This window comes from Cetorhinus maximus, chromosome 6 (assembly GCF_964194155.1).
Source record: "Cetorhinus maximus chromosome 6, sCetMax3.hap1.1, whole genome shotgun sequence".
Classification (NCBI taxonomy): Eukaryota; Metazoa; Chordata; class Chondrichthyes; order Lamniformes; family Cetorhinidae; genus Cetorhinus; species Cetorhinus maximus.
The window spans coordinates 125,773,101-125,789,042 of record NC_135884.1 but is presented as its reverse complement, the minus strand read 5'-3'; the positions used below and the strand labels follow the sequence as shown (position 1 = coordinate 125,789,042).

Sequence of the window (15,942 nt, the reverse complement as noted above, 5' to 3'; positions counted from 1 at the left end):
TGGGGATAGAAATTCATTTTGGCTGGTGGCGCAAAGTAAACAGTATGGGATTGGACGTCCATTATACACAGCGCCTGACACTCAGTTCCAGTGCAATCAATAGAATGAAATATCAGACGTTGCATAGAAGGAAAAGCAGGTCTGATACTGTCCTTTTTGTACCACTGGCTGAGACGAATTTCAAGCCCATGGTTTTTTTTTTCATTTAGTTTTAACAATTGATATCAATTCAGCTATTTGGTATTCAACATAGTTGGGGGACAGAAAGAATCCTCCAAGTTCACTTTAGAGTCAATGACAAGGATATTTACCTTTCTAGGTCAGATAGTAGATCTTTGTCTGGTTGGACAGCCAGTTCAGACATCAACCAATCATGGAACGTTAGCTAGAAAAGAGAGGTAATGGGTTCTAAGAATTGGCTAGGACTTTTCCTTTTAAACTTAATATTATACACATCTAACATCAGATATACACACAGACCATATTTTGAACTTCTTAACACATTTTATTGGGCAAGCTTAGTGTAACAAAGATTAATTTGATCAGCAGCACATAAATCCAGAAACACATGGAAAGTACTGTCTGTAACAAAGCTTTAGTCACGTGACTGATGAGATTCTGCCCTTTTACCATTTTCTAAAGTTGATTGATCTTTCTTCCTCTAATGCTGTTAGTTACATTTTCTGAAGAGTTCACTTTGCTCAATAGTACAGAAACATGTGGTAATAATAGTGCATGCATCACATGACATCTTGGGCAATATATGAGTCTTGGTCTGAAGCATTAATATGTGATAACAACTTATATTTATATAGAGCTTTTAGGTAAAGAAACATCCCCAAAGGCACTTCACAGCAGCCTTATAAAACAAATATAACATAGAGCCACATATGATGATGTTAGGTCAGATGACCAAAAGCTTGGTCAAACAGCTAGGTTTTAAGGAGTATCTTAAAGGAGGAAAGCGAGGCAGAGAGGCATAGGGAGGCTATTCCAGAGCTTAGAGCCTAGACAGCTGAATCACCAATGATGGAGCGATTAAAATGGGGGATGCTCAAGAGGCGATAGTGAATTCGGAGCCTGCTTTGAACTCTGATTGTCCTTTTTGATTGAAGTAAGTAGGATAGCATGTAAAGCTACTGTGATTTGCTATCACTTGCTTTATATCACTGCCCAAAACCAATTTAAGACCCTGTATATTTTCAGTTTAAAACATCAATCTACAGGTGAATGTGGGTTTAACCGTGGGTCGAAGGTATTTTACCTATTAATCCAATATCTCCAAACAAACTCAGTCTGGAGAGCTACATATTCAGTTACCTGGAGGCCTTTCATCCTCACAAGTTCCTTGAATGTACGGTGTTTAAATACTGAAAGAGCTGCAGTGGTCCAATTTATATGAAGACCTTCAAGATTATGCCACGTAGGTTCCACTACTTCACCCTGTTCTTGCCGAGCCTCTGGAATCAGTCGTGGAATTATATACTGTAGCTAAAAGCCAAAAAAGTAAACAACATTATTGTGAATAGATGGCCAGATTTTACAATAGGAATAATGGTGAGGCTATCGGCACTCACTGTTATTCTGGAGTAAATCAGGCAGCAACTTTGTGCGTCTGCATGTGCAGTTAAATGCAAGAATTTGGAAGTTGCCCTGCACTTCCACAAGCTTCACTACACCGAAGATTCAGCATTAAAATATATGAAGTGTGCACAGTTGAACTTTCCCGCTGGTTCCTCATTAAACACAGCAGAAAAAATTAGGGCTGGTATATTCAGGTGAAAGCGAATTTTTATGGTGTGGTAAGTCTTAATTATTGCCAAAGAACATATCTGGTTGTCTCATTCCTTCAGAATTTAATTACTGTTGGAGATGTAAAAGAAAATTAAAATAAAACATTTTTAAAAAAACTTTTTCTGTTTCTTTTATCTCCCACTTTTAATCCCCTCTTTTTTTCCCTCACTTTGTTTCACTTTCTAAACATAATTTTACATGTACTGGAAGCTACATATATTAATGCACAGGGCCCTGTTCTTTGCAGACAGAAAGAAGATGTACACACATTGTACCCGCTAAACAAAATAAGTGACAGCCATTCGCTGGTTCATTCCCCAGGGCAATTCTTGATCAATCAGCGTCAAGCTGCCTGGTTTAAATTTCAAACAATGCTTGGCAGTTAACAGTCAGTCACCATCAACTGGTGCATTCTCCATGGCAATGCCTCTACCAATCAGTGTCCACTTGCCAACCAATCAGCACTCTCTTCTCATACAGTATAAATTTGTTGTTTCCCCTGACATTAGCATTTCCTTGCAAATTGTCCTGATGAGACGAGACGAGACAAAAAGCTTCAGAAAAAGATGTCTCTTTTTTCAACAATACATAATTTTACATTGAATGAAATATTCTAATTTATAATTCCTAGTTTAGACTCTGCATAGCTCAGTGAGAATTTTCGATCTAATTGATTGAACAGCTTCATTGTTGCCTGCCCAGCTGACACGGGGCACAGGTCCCCTATAGAGGGCACCACATTGAAAGGAACTTGAGTAACAAAGTTGCCGTTCAAGAGCCCACGAAGGTTTGTGGACAACTGTAAGTGTTGCTCCTTCACTGCTGATCTCAAAATCCAGGCTGACGTGTTCACTCATGTTTTTTGACCTGACTACAACTAGCCATGGCAAAGATCGGGTGTTAGGACTCCGGCTGAGACAATATAGCATTTTTATCTTGTCCCTTTAAAACTATGACCAATCAGAATTAACTGCTAGATTTCCAAAACCAGAAGGCAGTCATTGACTTGTAAAGTAGATCAAAGGACTAAGTACAGCAATATACTTGCTCACAAAATACTTCACCTTTTGCACGAACCCAGAAGGAACAGACTGTTTTATAATATCAGTTGATGATGATGTTGATAAGCAGACTGCATAAGTAACTGCTGCTGTACAAAACCTGTCAGGATAAAGGAGCAACATTAAAATACTATAATGGGACATGTACCCGAATAGCTTTTACACAGATTACACTAGATTGTACATACAGCTTTTTATGACTTTCAACCTAAGGGAAGGGAATGATTTGTGAACCATTAATACCAGCCCCAGTTGGGATCGAAACCAAATGCTGATTTATACAGCAGTGTGGCTAATACAGGTCATAACTTCCGAGCTCCAGGGCAGTGAAAAGGGGGTGAGGTGGGGGGGGTACCTCAAAGATGTGCTGGGAAGTTCCCAGGTAAGGTTTGCACAGCAATTGCCTGGGAAGTGCAAACTTCCAATGGGCAATTGCCCTGCACGGGGAACCATCCGAAAACGCGATTTAGATCACAAACTTTGGATGGCTCCGGCTGTGTCACATCAATAGTTGCCTGGAAAAAGTTAGAATTAAAACCACTTCTAGCTTCTGAGTAACTTATGTACAGGCCCACACTGACCCCCTACGGGACTTTCCCCACACCCCCAGGGGACTCCTCACACCCCCCCCCACCACGACTCTCTCCACCCACAACAGGACTCTCCCCAACATCAAGCTGTCCATCCCCCGCCTGACTGTCTGATACGCCCCCTCCACAAATTCTAACTACTTACCTGACAAACCTACCTTCTCCCTGGCTTGAAAGTGGCTGGGCCTTTAAACCTACCTGATTTACAGCAGCCAGTGCTGTGTGAAAGGAGGTGTGGCCTCCCTCCGTCTGACTGCAGCGCTCGACTGAAGGCCTCAGGAGCATGCTGTCCTGCACAGCTCACACCTGGTCTGAGTCAGATGGTTGGGTGAGACAGGATCAAGTAGATTTCCAGGTAAGAAAGTAGGAGTGGAGTGGCAATCCGACTCTGATTGCCACTCCATGGAAGTTCAGGCTCAGTCTACTAGTATACACAGTGTAATTGTAATAATACAACAATTTTCCCTATTACATAAAATGCAGATGCCACAGTAATGTATTTTGTCCATTTAGTCTGCCCATCCTTTCTTTCCTGTCAGATATCTCCATTATTTAAAAACTGAATAACAAGCATCCCCTGCGGATCTCAAGAACATGTCTACTTCTCTTCTAAAACCCACCAGCTTCCTGCTCAACCTCTGGCACTGACAATGTGTCCCATGCGCTAATCATTCTCTTTCAAAACAAATTCTCCCTGGTGTGCCTATTTTCTTGAGTTATCTGCCATGAATCTTATGTCCCTGGTCATCTAATCCTGCGCATCCGGTGGTGCATTTATACTGCAGCTAACAATCCAAAGCCAGCAGCAGCATCACATGCAGCCAGTGCTCAATTATACAGCCAGTCTGCTTCAGCTGCAATCTTCCTGCTCAGGGGAATGTGTTTTCACATTCACAGGCAACACACAGCTGCCCTACCTATAGTTAAAATGTCAACTATTAAAAGAACATGGACAGGAACAGCCTCCAAATGTTTGAAACCAGGCCAGTTTAAAAAATGTTTTGGGGGCTTCTTACACACTTTTTTTCTTAAAACCAGTGAAACTGGAGTTAATATTTCATGTGGTGTAAGCTCAAGTGCTGTAAGACTCTATCCTCCACAAGGCCTTCCATTCAGGAACTTACTTCAGATCTAGATCATCACTTCACAGCAATGATAAAGCCATACACTGAAAAATTTCAAGCAAGCTGCCCCTTAATCTTTTCAAGAAATAAAATTCCAGGATATACAATCGTTCTTCACTCAATCCTCTAATTTTTGCTTCTAATCTTGTAGCCTCTGCTTCAGCTGTCAAGGCCCTAGAGCTCTGGAATGAAAGCTTCTCCACCTTTCTTTCCCCCTTTAAGATGCTCCTTAAGCCCATCTCTTTGATCAGGCTTTGGCCACCTGCTCTAATAACTCCTTACGTAGCTCTGTATAAAATTTTGTTTGATAACACTTCTGTGCTGCATCTTGAGTCATTTTACTCTTTTAAAGGCACTATATAAATACAAGTTAGCATTGTTTTTGCTGCTTGTGCGCAAAGACTGTTTCATTAATTGAGGAGTTGCGAGTGGAACTGTGCAATCATCACCGAAGATCCCAATTTCCGACCTTATAATGGAGGGAAGATCATTGATTGATGAAGCCGGTTAGAACTAGGACAATGCCCTGAAGAGCTCCTTGAGCAATGTCCTGGAGCTGAAAATGTTTTGTCTCCAACAATCACAGCATCTTCCTCGGTGTGAGGTATGACCCCAGCCACTGAGAAGTTTTCTCCAGTTCCCACTGACTTCAAACTTTACCAAGGCTCCTTAATAGCACACTCAATCAAATGCTGCCTTGATGTCAAGGGCAGTCATGCTCACCACACCTCTGGAATTAAGCTCTTCTGTCCTTGTTCGGACCAAGGCTGTTATGAGATTTGGAGGTGAGTGGCCCTGGCGAAACTGAGCAGATCATTAGTGAGTAAGTGCCACTTGATAGCACTGTCGATAACACCTTCCATCACTTTGCAGACGACCGGATAGGCTGATAGGATGGTAATTGGCTAGATTGGATTTGTCCTCGTTTTGGTGAACAATACCAGGGCAATTTACTGCATGCCAGGTGGATACCAGTGTTTAGCCAAACTGTTCCAGTATGGCTACGAAGCATGGCTGGTTCTGCCTGGTATGCTCTCTCTATGTACAACATTAAAATCATTGTTTTTGATTTATTGGTTGTATGTTTTGCTCTAAAGACCAACATTTGTTTGCTTACTTTACCTAAAAATGTACATTTAGCACTTTTTGTCTTGCCAAATTTCTTGGCCTCGCATGTCTCCTGCATGGATCTTTATGCTTACCCCTTTAAACCAGGCCTGTCTCTGGACAGCACACATTCTTCACTTACCTCATACAGAATGTTGAAAATTCTCCAGTGCGACAGGTTAGGAACTGGTTTAGGTACTCAGCAAAGGAAACTCCTTCTTTACTGGCTGGCTCTGCTGAATGTACACTGAAGTTCACCAGTGACAGAGAGGTCTGCAAGATGTGTAGGTGAACTGTGAAAGCAGCCAGTCCTAAAACATGGACATCAGCAAGAGAAGAACCCTTAAAAACAATAACAAACGCATGGATTTTAATTGTGCAAAAAAATCTCCTGTATAAATTCCACGATAGAATAAGAAGATAATTATGATTTTTATGTCAATTATTAATAGAATAAGTTTTGAAACATAGGGAAGAATTTTCCCCCCTGTTGGGGGGAAAGCGCAGGAGCGGGGACACGCTGCCATTTTACATGGGCGGGCCAATTAAGGCCCGCCCAGTGAGACGTCTGCAAGTAAGCGCTATGCGCTCCCTGTGCGGGCAGGGGGGGATTCCCTAAGCCGGGAGTGTGCTCTTTCGTGCATGTGCGTGAAAGAGCGCACTCATCTAGATTGGCGCCAAATTCAAAGATGGTCAATGCGCAAACACAAAATTTCCCTGAAATGTCCCCTCATGTGACACTGTCACGAGTTGGGACATGTCCATCACTTTATTTAAACTTTTATTAAATTTTAAAAAGCTTTCATGCGACCTCATCCCGCCCATGGATGAGGTTTCATGCTTTTTCTGAAGCCCGCCAGGGCTCCCGGCCTGCCTGTTAACCTTAAGGTTGGATGAGCAGGTCCATTAACCACTTGAATTATTTTTTAAATGGCCTCGATTGGCCGTTGACAGGTCGGTGGGTGCACAGCTGATTCAGGCTGTGCCTCTGCCAACCTGAAAATTGAAATGACGCGGGGGTGAGATCGGGAGTTACGCCCAACGTCATCCCACGTCATTTTACACATCGGCGAGTAGGCCCCGCCCCCCGACCTCAATATCCTAGCCATAGAAACATAGGAAATAGCAGTAGGTCATTCAGCCCTTCGAGCCCGCTCCACTGTTCAATATGATGATGGCTGATCCTCGATCTCAACGCCTCACTCCCGCTCTCTCCCCATACCCCTTAATGCCTTTAGAGTCCAGAAATCTATCTATTTCCTTCTTAAATATATTCAGTCACTTGGCCTCCACAGCCTCCTGTGGTAGAGAATTCCACAGGTTCACCACCCTCTCAGTGAAGAAATTTCTCCTCATCTCTATCCTAAATGGTCTACCCCGTATCTTGAGACTGTGAACCCTTGTTCTAGGCCCCCACACCAGCCAGAGGAAATATCCTTCCTGCATCCAGTCTGTTCATCCCTGTCAGAATTTTATACATTTCAATAAGATCTCCCCTCATTCTTCTAAACTCCAGTGAATACAGGCCTAGTCAGCCCAATCTCTCCTCATACGACAATCCTGCCATCCCAGGAATCAGTCCTTTCTTAGATAAGGAGACCAAAACTGCACAATACTCCAGGTGTGGTCTCACCAAGGCACTGTACAGCTGCAATAAGACATCCTTGCTCTTGTAATCAAGTCCTCTCGCAATGAAGGCCGACATACCATTTGCCGCCTTAACTGCTTGCTGGACCTGCGTGCTTGCTTTCAGTGGTTGGTGTACAAGGACATCCAGGTCCCTTTATGCATCAACATTTCCCAATCTATCACCATTTAAATAATACTCTGCCATTCTGGTTTTCCTACCAACATGGATAACTTCACACTTATTCACATTATACTGCATCTGCCATGTATTTGCCCACTCACTCAACCTGTCTAAATCACCTTGAAGCCTGTTAATGCCCTCCACGTTGCTCACATTCCCACCAAGTTTTCTGTCGTCAGCAAACTTGGAAATGTTACATTTGGTTCCCTCATCCAAATCTTTGATGTATATTGTGAATAGCTGGGGCCCAAGCACTGATCCCTGCCATACCCCACGAGTCACTGTCTGCCACTCCAAAAAAGACCCATTTATTCCAACTCTGTTTCCTGTCTGCTAACCAATTCTCAATCCATGCCAATACATAGCCCCCAATCCCATGTGTTTTAATTTTATACACTAACCTCATATGTGGGACTTTATCAAAAGCTTTCTGAAAATCAAAATGAAAATCCACTGGTTCTCCCTTATCTATTCTGCTAGTTACATCCTCAAAAAACTCCAGCAGGCTTGTCAAACATGATTTTCCTTTCACAAATCCATGCTGACTTTATCTAATCTTGTTGATATTTTCTAAGTGTCCTGTTATCACATCCTTCATAATAGACGCTAGCATTTTCCCTACTACCGATGTTAGGCTAACCAGTCTGTAATTCGCTGTTTTCTCCCTCCCTCTTTTTAAAAACAGTGGGGTTCCATTTGCCACCCTCTAATCTGCCAGGACTGTTCCAGAATCTACATAACTTTGGAAGATGGTAACCAATACATCCACTATTTCCATGACCACCTCCTTTAGTACTCTGGGGTGTAGATTATCGGGCCCTGGGGATTTATTGGCTTTCAGTCCCATTCATTTTTCCAGCACTATTGTTTTAGTAATACTAATTTTCTTCAATTCTTCCTTCTCTCTAGACCCTTGGTTCCCTAATATTTCTGGGAAGTTATTTGTGTCTTCCCCCGAGAAGACAGAACCAAAGTAGTTGTTTAATTGCTCTGCCATTTCCTTGTTCTCTGTTATAAATTCTCCCCTTTCAGACTGTAAGGGACCTACATTTGTCTTCACTAATCTTTTTCTTTTTACATACTTATAGAAGCTTTTACAGTCTGTTTTTATGTTCCTTGCAAGTTTACTCTCAGACTCTATTTTTCCCCTCTTAATCAATCTCTTGGTCCTCCTTTGCTGTATTCTAAACCGCTCCCAATCCTCCGGCTTGATATTTTTTCCAGCGACTTTATATGACTCGTCTTTCAATCTAATACTATCCTTAATTTCTTCTGTTAGCCATGGTTGGGCTGCTTTTCCTGTTGTGTTTTTGTACCAGAAAGGAATGTATAACTGTTGCAATGCATACATTCGTTCCTTAAATATTAGCCATTGCCTATCCATCGTCATGCCTTTTGATGAAGTTCCCCAATTAATCTTAGCCAACTCACGCCTTATACCTTAGTAGTTTCCTTTGTTAAGATTTAGGACCCAAGTTTCAAATCAGACTATTTCACTTTCCACCCTAATGAAGAATTCTATCATGATATGGTCACTGTTCCCTAAAGGGCCCCGCACAACAAGATTATTAATTAACCCCTTCTCATTGCACAATACCAAATCTAGGATAGCCTGTTCCCCAGTTGGTTCCTCGGCATGCTGGTTTAAAAAACCATCTTGTACACAATCCAGGAATTCATCCTTCACAGTATCATTGCTAATTTGGTTTGCCTAGTCTAAATGTAGATTAAAGTCACCCATGTAGCACCCTTGTTACATGCACCTCCAATTTCCTGTTTAATGTCATCCACTAACTTATCACTACTGTTTGGAGGCCCATAGACAACTCCCACTATTGTTTTCCATCCCTTGTTGCTTCTTAACTCCACCCAGACTAATCCTACACATAGATTTTCTGAGCCAATATCCTCTCTCACTATCACACTGATTTCATCCTTAACTAGCAATGCCATGCCATCTCCTTTTCCTTTTTGCCCGTCTGTCCTAAATATCGAGTGCCCTTGGATATTCAGCTCCCAGCCTTGATCACCCTACAGCCATGCCTCCGTAATCGCAATCATATCGTACCCGTTTACATCTATTTGCGCTGTTAATTTGTCTACTTTATTGCAAATGCTCCATGCATTCAGATACTGCGCCTTTAGACTTGTCTTTTTAACATTTTTACACATTTTATTTTGTACTATAGCCCTATTTGCTGCTAGCCCTTGTTTCCTCTGCCTTCCACTTTTGCTTTATACTTTTCTGTCTTTCATTCCTACCTTTGTTTCCCTCTCTTGTGTCTCCCTGCTCAGGTTCCCAACCCCCTACCAATCTAGTTTAAACCCTCCCCCATAGTACTAGCAAAGGCCCCTGTGAGGACAAGCTGGGGTGCAACCCGTCCAGCTTCAGCAGGTCCTATCTTCCCCAGAATCAGTCCCAATGTCTTAGGAATCTAAATCCCTCCCTCCTACGCCATCTCTCCAACCACGCATTCATCTGGTCTATTCTCCTATTCCTGATCGCTAGCATGTGGCACTGGGAGTAATCCTGAGATTACTACCTTTAAGGTCCTGCTTTTTAATTTGTTTCCTAGCTCCCTACATGAATCAGTGCCAGCAGATTATTTTAAGCTGCCACAAAAGGGACATAATAACATCACCAAAATAGATCAGACAACAAGCTCTTGCATTTTTCTGGCAGAAGTAATTAAATATCTGCTTAAATAAGAATATTCTATTATTCTTTACTTTGATATTCCTAACTACCTGAAAGTCTGCACTTTGTGAATTTAAGAAAGAGAATGTCCCATTGTTGCCTCCAGCAAGAAAATACACCCCTCTGGTCTCCTTTCTTAACACTTCAGAACTCTCTTGATGAAATGTGCTGTTCTCTTACCTGGTGACTGGTCAGATGCAGGACTCGTGTAAGAACTGCATGTAAAAATCTCCTGTGACCACACAACATTTTCACAAACAGAGAGGCCCATTCACCTTGTCTGTAAAAACAAAACATATAAATCTACCTAATATGTACAAGAGGCAGAAATAAAAATGTCAGCGTCTGACAAGTGATACAATAGATTGTTTTGGGTTGGACCTGATGGGACAACTCTTAGGTAATTGCTAAAATGCGAACCCATTTTTCTTTTCAGAAGCTGATGTATTTATTATGTAATTCCAAAATGTTGTATTTTTATTTCACATTTACAGCATTTGTAGTTTTTTTATTTTTACCTCTCAAGTATTTGCCTCTAAATGTAGAGTATTTATGGCTCTAACTCAAAACTACTGTACTGTACATTACACATGAGAACAATAGATGACAAAGGATGATTACATGGCAATAGAATTTCCCCTGGTTTTTCTGTACTCTTTGCAACCATTGAGATTTATAGCCCATGTGAAGTGTAGTCACTGTTTGAAACAAAGCAGCCAATTTACACACAGTAATTTGATGATTAGATAATTAATTTCTTTAGTGGAATTGGTCAATGAATAAATATTGACCAGGAGACGAGGGAGAACTCCCTTGCTCTCGTTTGAAATAATGCCATAGGATCTTTTATGAAGGTCTGAGAGGGTAGATGGAGCCTCGGTTTAACATCTCATCTGAAAGATGGCACCTCTTACAGTCTACCACTCCCTGGTATTGCACTGGAGCATCAGCCCAGATTGTTTGCCCAGATTTCTGGAGTAGAACTTGAACCTACAACTTCCTGATTCATATGACAGTGTGCTACCACTAAACCATGCTCAGTAAGTTACACAGACAGGTCGAGATGCTTTCTGGCAGCTTGTTAAGAGTAACACAGATGTCCGAGAAATGGGTGGCTTCTGGACTAGGAAAGTGTGCCTAATCTGGGGTTGGGAGGAGAGGAAGTCAACAGGAAAGCGTCAAATTTGAAAGTGTTTCTTCAAAAAAAAATCAAATAGAATGCAAAGGAATCAAATTGCATTAACAAATTAAAATAAACAAGACATTTGTTTGAAACTAGGCTTTTGTACATTAGGCACGGCTACAAACCTGATGTTTGAAACAAAATTAGACTTGGAACTTTTTTCAAATCTCTACACAAGTATATACATATATTTATAAATAATTGTTTTCAGTTAGAGACAACAGATATTCTGATTGGAAGATAGCACTATGCAGCGAACAGGTTTTAGGCCTTTTGTTACTTTCCAGTGCATTTAGCAGCAGGTTTACTTTGATACCAATATTGGGTTGTAAATGAGTAACAGAAGAGGCATTTTTCCTGTCTTTCAATTTACCCGTGCTCATTGTTGCTTAATTCGCAGCAGCATCTTACCTCTGTGGCACGTTGAAATTTGTTGCTATAAGAAATGTCTGACAAAAACTCTTCAACAGAAGGTCTCTGACCTACAATTGGAAACACATAGTTACAGCACAGCCTGAAATAGATAATCACCTCTCCAAAGCTGTCTTGGCATCTGTTATAAGCACAAATTACAACAATTATGTAGTTTTACGATTGCAGAAATAGCAAGTATTTTCAACCTCACTACTGTACAATCATTTGGATTTCTGTAATAGAGAAGTTAAATATACATTGAAACACTTGTTGATACAATTTCCATTTTCACAAGCAACAAAAATTCAACAAGATGAAATGTCAAAATTATGAGAAGCCACTGGGCTCATCAAGCTGTTCAGTCCACAGTCCATGTGTAACTTTCTCAATCATGACTCTTCCTATATCCTTTCCCGCTCACCCAAATTCTTCTACCCACTTCCCAACTCACATGTGACTCAAACAGAACCATTAATACCTCTAATACTGTACAATTTGTTTTCTTAACAGGTAGTGATCCTGTTTCTTCTTAAAAAGTTTGAACTGACCTAGAGTTAACTGTATTATCTGACAACCTGTTTCACACGCACTATCCTGTGGGAAAATATCTCCCAGGAGCAAAAAAAAAGTTCCGTAACTCTCCATTCACTGATCAATAACACTTATGTAGCACCTACAGTGAAATTGGTCTGTAACTCTCTAAGCCTTCGTTACATCATTTTAAACAGCTCACTGATGCTCCGTTTAGTTTCTTTACTTTTTACAATCGCCCAACCATCTTCAGCTGCTTGATCAATAACTTTCCCTCCATCATAAGGTCAGAAATGGGAATGTTTGCTCATAGTTGCACAATGTTCAGTACCATTCGCAACTCCTCAGATACTGAAGCAGTCCATGTCCATATGCAGCTAGACCTGGACAATATCCAGGCTTGGGCTGATAAGTGGCAACTAATATTCATGCCACACAAGTACCAGACAATGTTCATCTCCAACAAGAAAGAATCTAGACATCTCCTACAGAATCACAAAATTGTTACAGGCGGCCATTTGGCCATGGTGTCTGCACTGGCTCTCTGAATGAGCAATTCACTTAACGCCATTCTCCCACCTTCTCCCTGTAACTCTGCACATCCTTCCTTTTCAGATAACAGTCTAATTCCCTCTTGAGTGCTTCAGTTGAATCTGCCTCCAACCACACTCTCAGGCAGTGCATTCCAGACCTTAACAACTTGCTGCATGAAAATGTTTTTCCTCATGTCACTTTTGCTTCTTTGACCAATTACTTTAAATCTGTGCCCTCTCATTCTTGATCCTTTCATGAGTGGGAACAGTTTCTCCCTATCTACTCTGTCCAGAGGCCTCATGATTTTGAATACCTCTATCAAATCTCCTCTTAGCCTTCTCTTCTCCAGGGGAAACAGTCCTAACTTCCCCAATCTATCTTCATAACTGAAGTTCCACATCCCTCGAACCATTCTTGTGAATCTTTTCTGCGCTCTTTCCAATGCCTTCACATCCTTCCTAAAGTGCAGTGTCCAGAACTGGATGTAATACTGCAGCTGAGGCTGAACTAGTGTCTTATACAAGTTCAATATAAACTCCTTGCTTTTGTACTCCATGCCCCTATTAATAAATCCCAGAATACTGTATGCTTTATTAACGACGCTCTCAACTTGTCCTGCCATCTTCAATGACTTATGCACATATACACCCAGGTCCCTCTGCTCCTGCACCCTTTTTAGAATTGTATCCTTTATTTTATATTGACTCCTTGCTTTCTTTCCACCCAAACTAATCACTTCACGCTTCTCTGCATTGACCTTCATCTGCCACCTCTCCGCCCAATCCACCAACTTGTCTATGTCCTTTTGAAGTTCTACACTATCCTCCTCACAGTTCACAATACTTTGAAGTTTTGTATCATCTGCAAATTTTGAAATTGTGTCCTGTATATCAAGGTCTAGGTCATTAATATATAATTGACATTCCCCTGACATTCAATGCCATTACCATCACTGAAGCCCCCACTATCAGCATCTTGGAGGTTAACATTGTCCAGAAACCAAACTGAACCCATCAGTAAGAACTGTGGCTACAAGAACAGGTCAGAGGCTGGGCGTAACTCACCTCTTGTCTCCCCAAAGTCTGTCCACCACCTACAAGGCACAAGTCAGAAGTGTGTTGGAATACTCTCTACCTGCCTGGATGAGTGCAGCTCCAACAACACTCAAGAAGTTTGACACCATCCAAGTCAAAGCAGCTCACTTGATTGGTACCCCACCCGCCCCCTCTAACACTGACGCACAGTGGCAGCAGTGTGTACCATATACAAGATACATTGCAACAACTTGCCAAGAACTTGCCAAGACTCCTTCGACAGCATCTTCCAACCTGTGACCTCTATAGCCAAGAAGGATCAGGACATCAGACACATGGGACCACCACCACCACCTGCAAGTTCCTCACCAAGCTACACCATCCTGACTTGGAACTATATCGCTGTTCCTTCACTGTCACTGGGGCAAAATCCTGGAACTCCCTCCCTAACACCATTGTCGGAGCACCTACACCACATGGACTCCAGCGGTTCAAGAAGGCAGCTCACCACCATCTTCTCAAGGGCAATTAGGGATGGGCTATAAATGCTGGCCTAGCCAGCGATGCCCGTGTCCCATGAACAAATAAATTAAAAAACCTGATCATATGCTTCAGAACATGGATGGAAGCTGTTCAGGGCATGGAGCAGAGTTCAGCAAAATGGTCCCAATATCACAGGGGAAAAATTTAGACAAAAGAAATAACTAAATAATAAACTTAAATGACAGTCTGCATCACCACAAAAATACCATATTAAACAAAATAATTCTCTCATATGCAGACACACCTTGCTCACACGATTGCACACCTACACAGTGTACACACACCCATCACCCTTATATATAAATATTGGATAAAAATATAAACGTTAGAAAATCACTTCAACCATTAGTTTAATATTGTCTTCAAAATAGCACTCACCTCTAATTCCAGAGGACCAAATTTATGTACAGCAGCGTCTAATTGGATTGGTTTATCCAGTGCAGCGCAATCGCCATAATCATCATCGTCTATCATAGTTTTCAGTTGACCAGAGATTACAGCGATCTGAGCAGAAACAACTAGAAAATAATTTATTTCATTAGCACAAACAAATGTAAAGATCACGGTACTTTCAGTTTAAGCAAAGATACAGTAAGAAAAAGAGGATCAATTTTCATATTATTTAAGTAACTTATAATCCATTCGACATAATTAGTAATCCTGTTGAATCTAGAATATGGGTATACTTTTAATTAGTTTTAATACCTCTGACCTGGAAAAAATATTTCCTTTGTATTCTATTATAAATTCCATTGCTATCTGTCCAGAGCAAAATGTCTGACTCCATGGTGTTGGCTGTGATGCAGTGAGTTACACTCTTGCCTCTCATTCAGAAGGTTGTTCAAAAAAGACATGCGTTCAGATATTGCCTTTCATGACCTCAGGACATTCCAAAGCACTTTCCAACCAATGAAGTACATTTTGAAGTCATTTTTATAACATAGGAAATGCGGCAGCCAATTTAGGCACAGCAAGCTCCCACAAACAGCAATGTGATAATGGCCAGATAATTTGTTTACGTGGTTTTGATTGAGGGATAAATATTGACCAGGACACCAGGCATAACTTCCCTGATCTTCTTAGAAATAGTTCCCCAGAGAAGGCCTGTCTGCCCTCCCTCATCAATCTTATGCTGGTCTCATCCGAACAATGGCACCTCCGACAGAGTAGCACTCTCACAGTATTGCACTGGAGGAGTGTCTGCCGGAAGTTTTGCTTTCAAGTTCCTGGGGTGGGTCCTGAACTCTCAACCTTCTGACTCAGAGGTAAGAGCGCTACCAACTGGGCCCTGGCTGACACCTGCACAATCTAGGCCAACGCTCTGGTCATGCACTGTCAGAGGTTCAGGCTTAGAAAAAATGTTAAGCTGAGCCCTGTCTTTTCTCTCAGGCGGATGAACAAGATCCAATGGCACTCTTTCGAAGAGCAGGGGAGTTTTCCCCAGTGTCCTGGCCAATATTTATCCCTTAGTTGACGTAAGTGAGAAACAGATGATCTGGTCATTATCACATTGCTGTTT

The 15,942-nt window shown here is 41.5% G+C and overlaps 1 protein-coding gene across 1 annotated transcript in view; it reads right to left on the bottom strand.

Annotated features, from left to right (window-relative positions):
* The window catches only part of fanca (FA complementation group A), a 104,723-nt gene that overhangs the window by 30,303 nt on the left and 58,478 nt on the right, over positions 1-15,942 (bottom strand). Inside the window, exons 23-29 of the mRNA XM_078544448.1 lie at positions 14,802-14,941; positions 11,779-11,849; positions 10,365-10,464; positions 5,819-6,018; positions 2,859-2,955; positions 1,321-1,491; positions 312-385 (exon numbers count right to left, since the gene is read on the bottom strand). Coding sequence (XP_078400574.1) covers positions 312-385; positions 1,321-1,491; positions 2,859-2,955; positions 5,819-6,018; positions 10,365-10,464; positions 11,779-11,849; positions 14,802-14,941 — 853 coding nt within the window. The remainder of the gene's footprint in view (positions 1-311; positions 386-1,320; positions 1,492-2,858; positions 2,956-5,818; positions 6,019-10,364; positions 10,465-11,778; positions 11,850-14,801; positions 14,942-15,942) is intronic.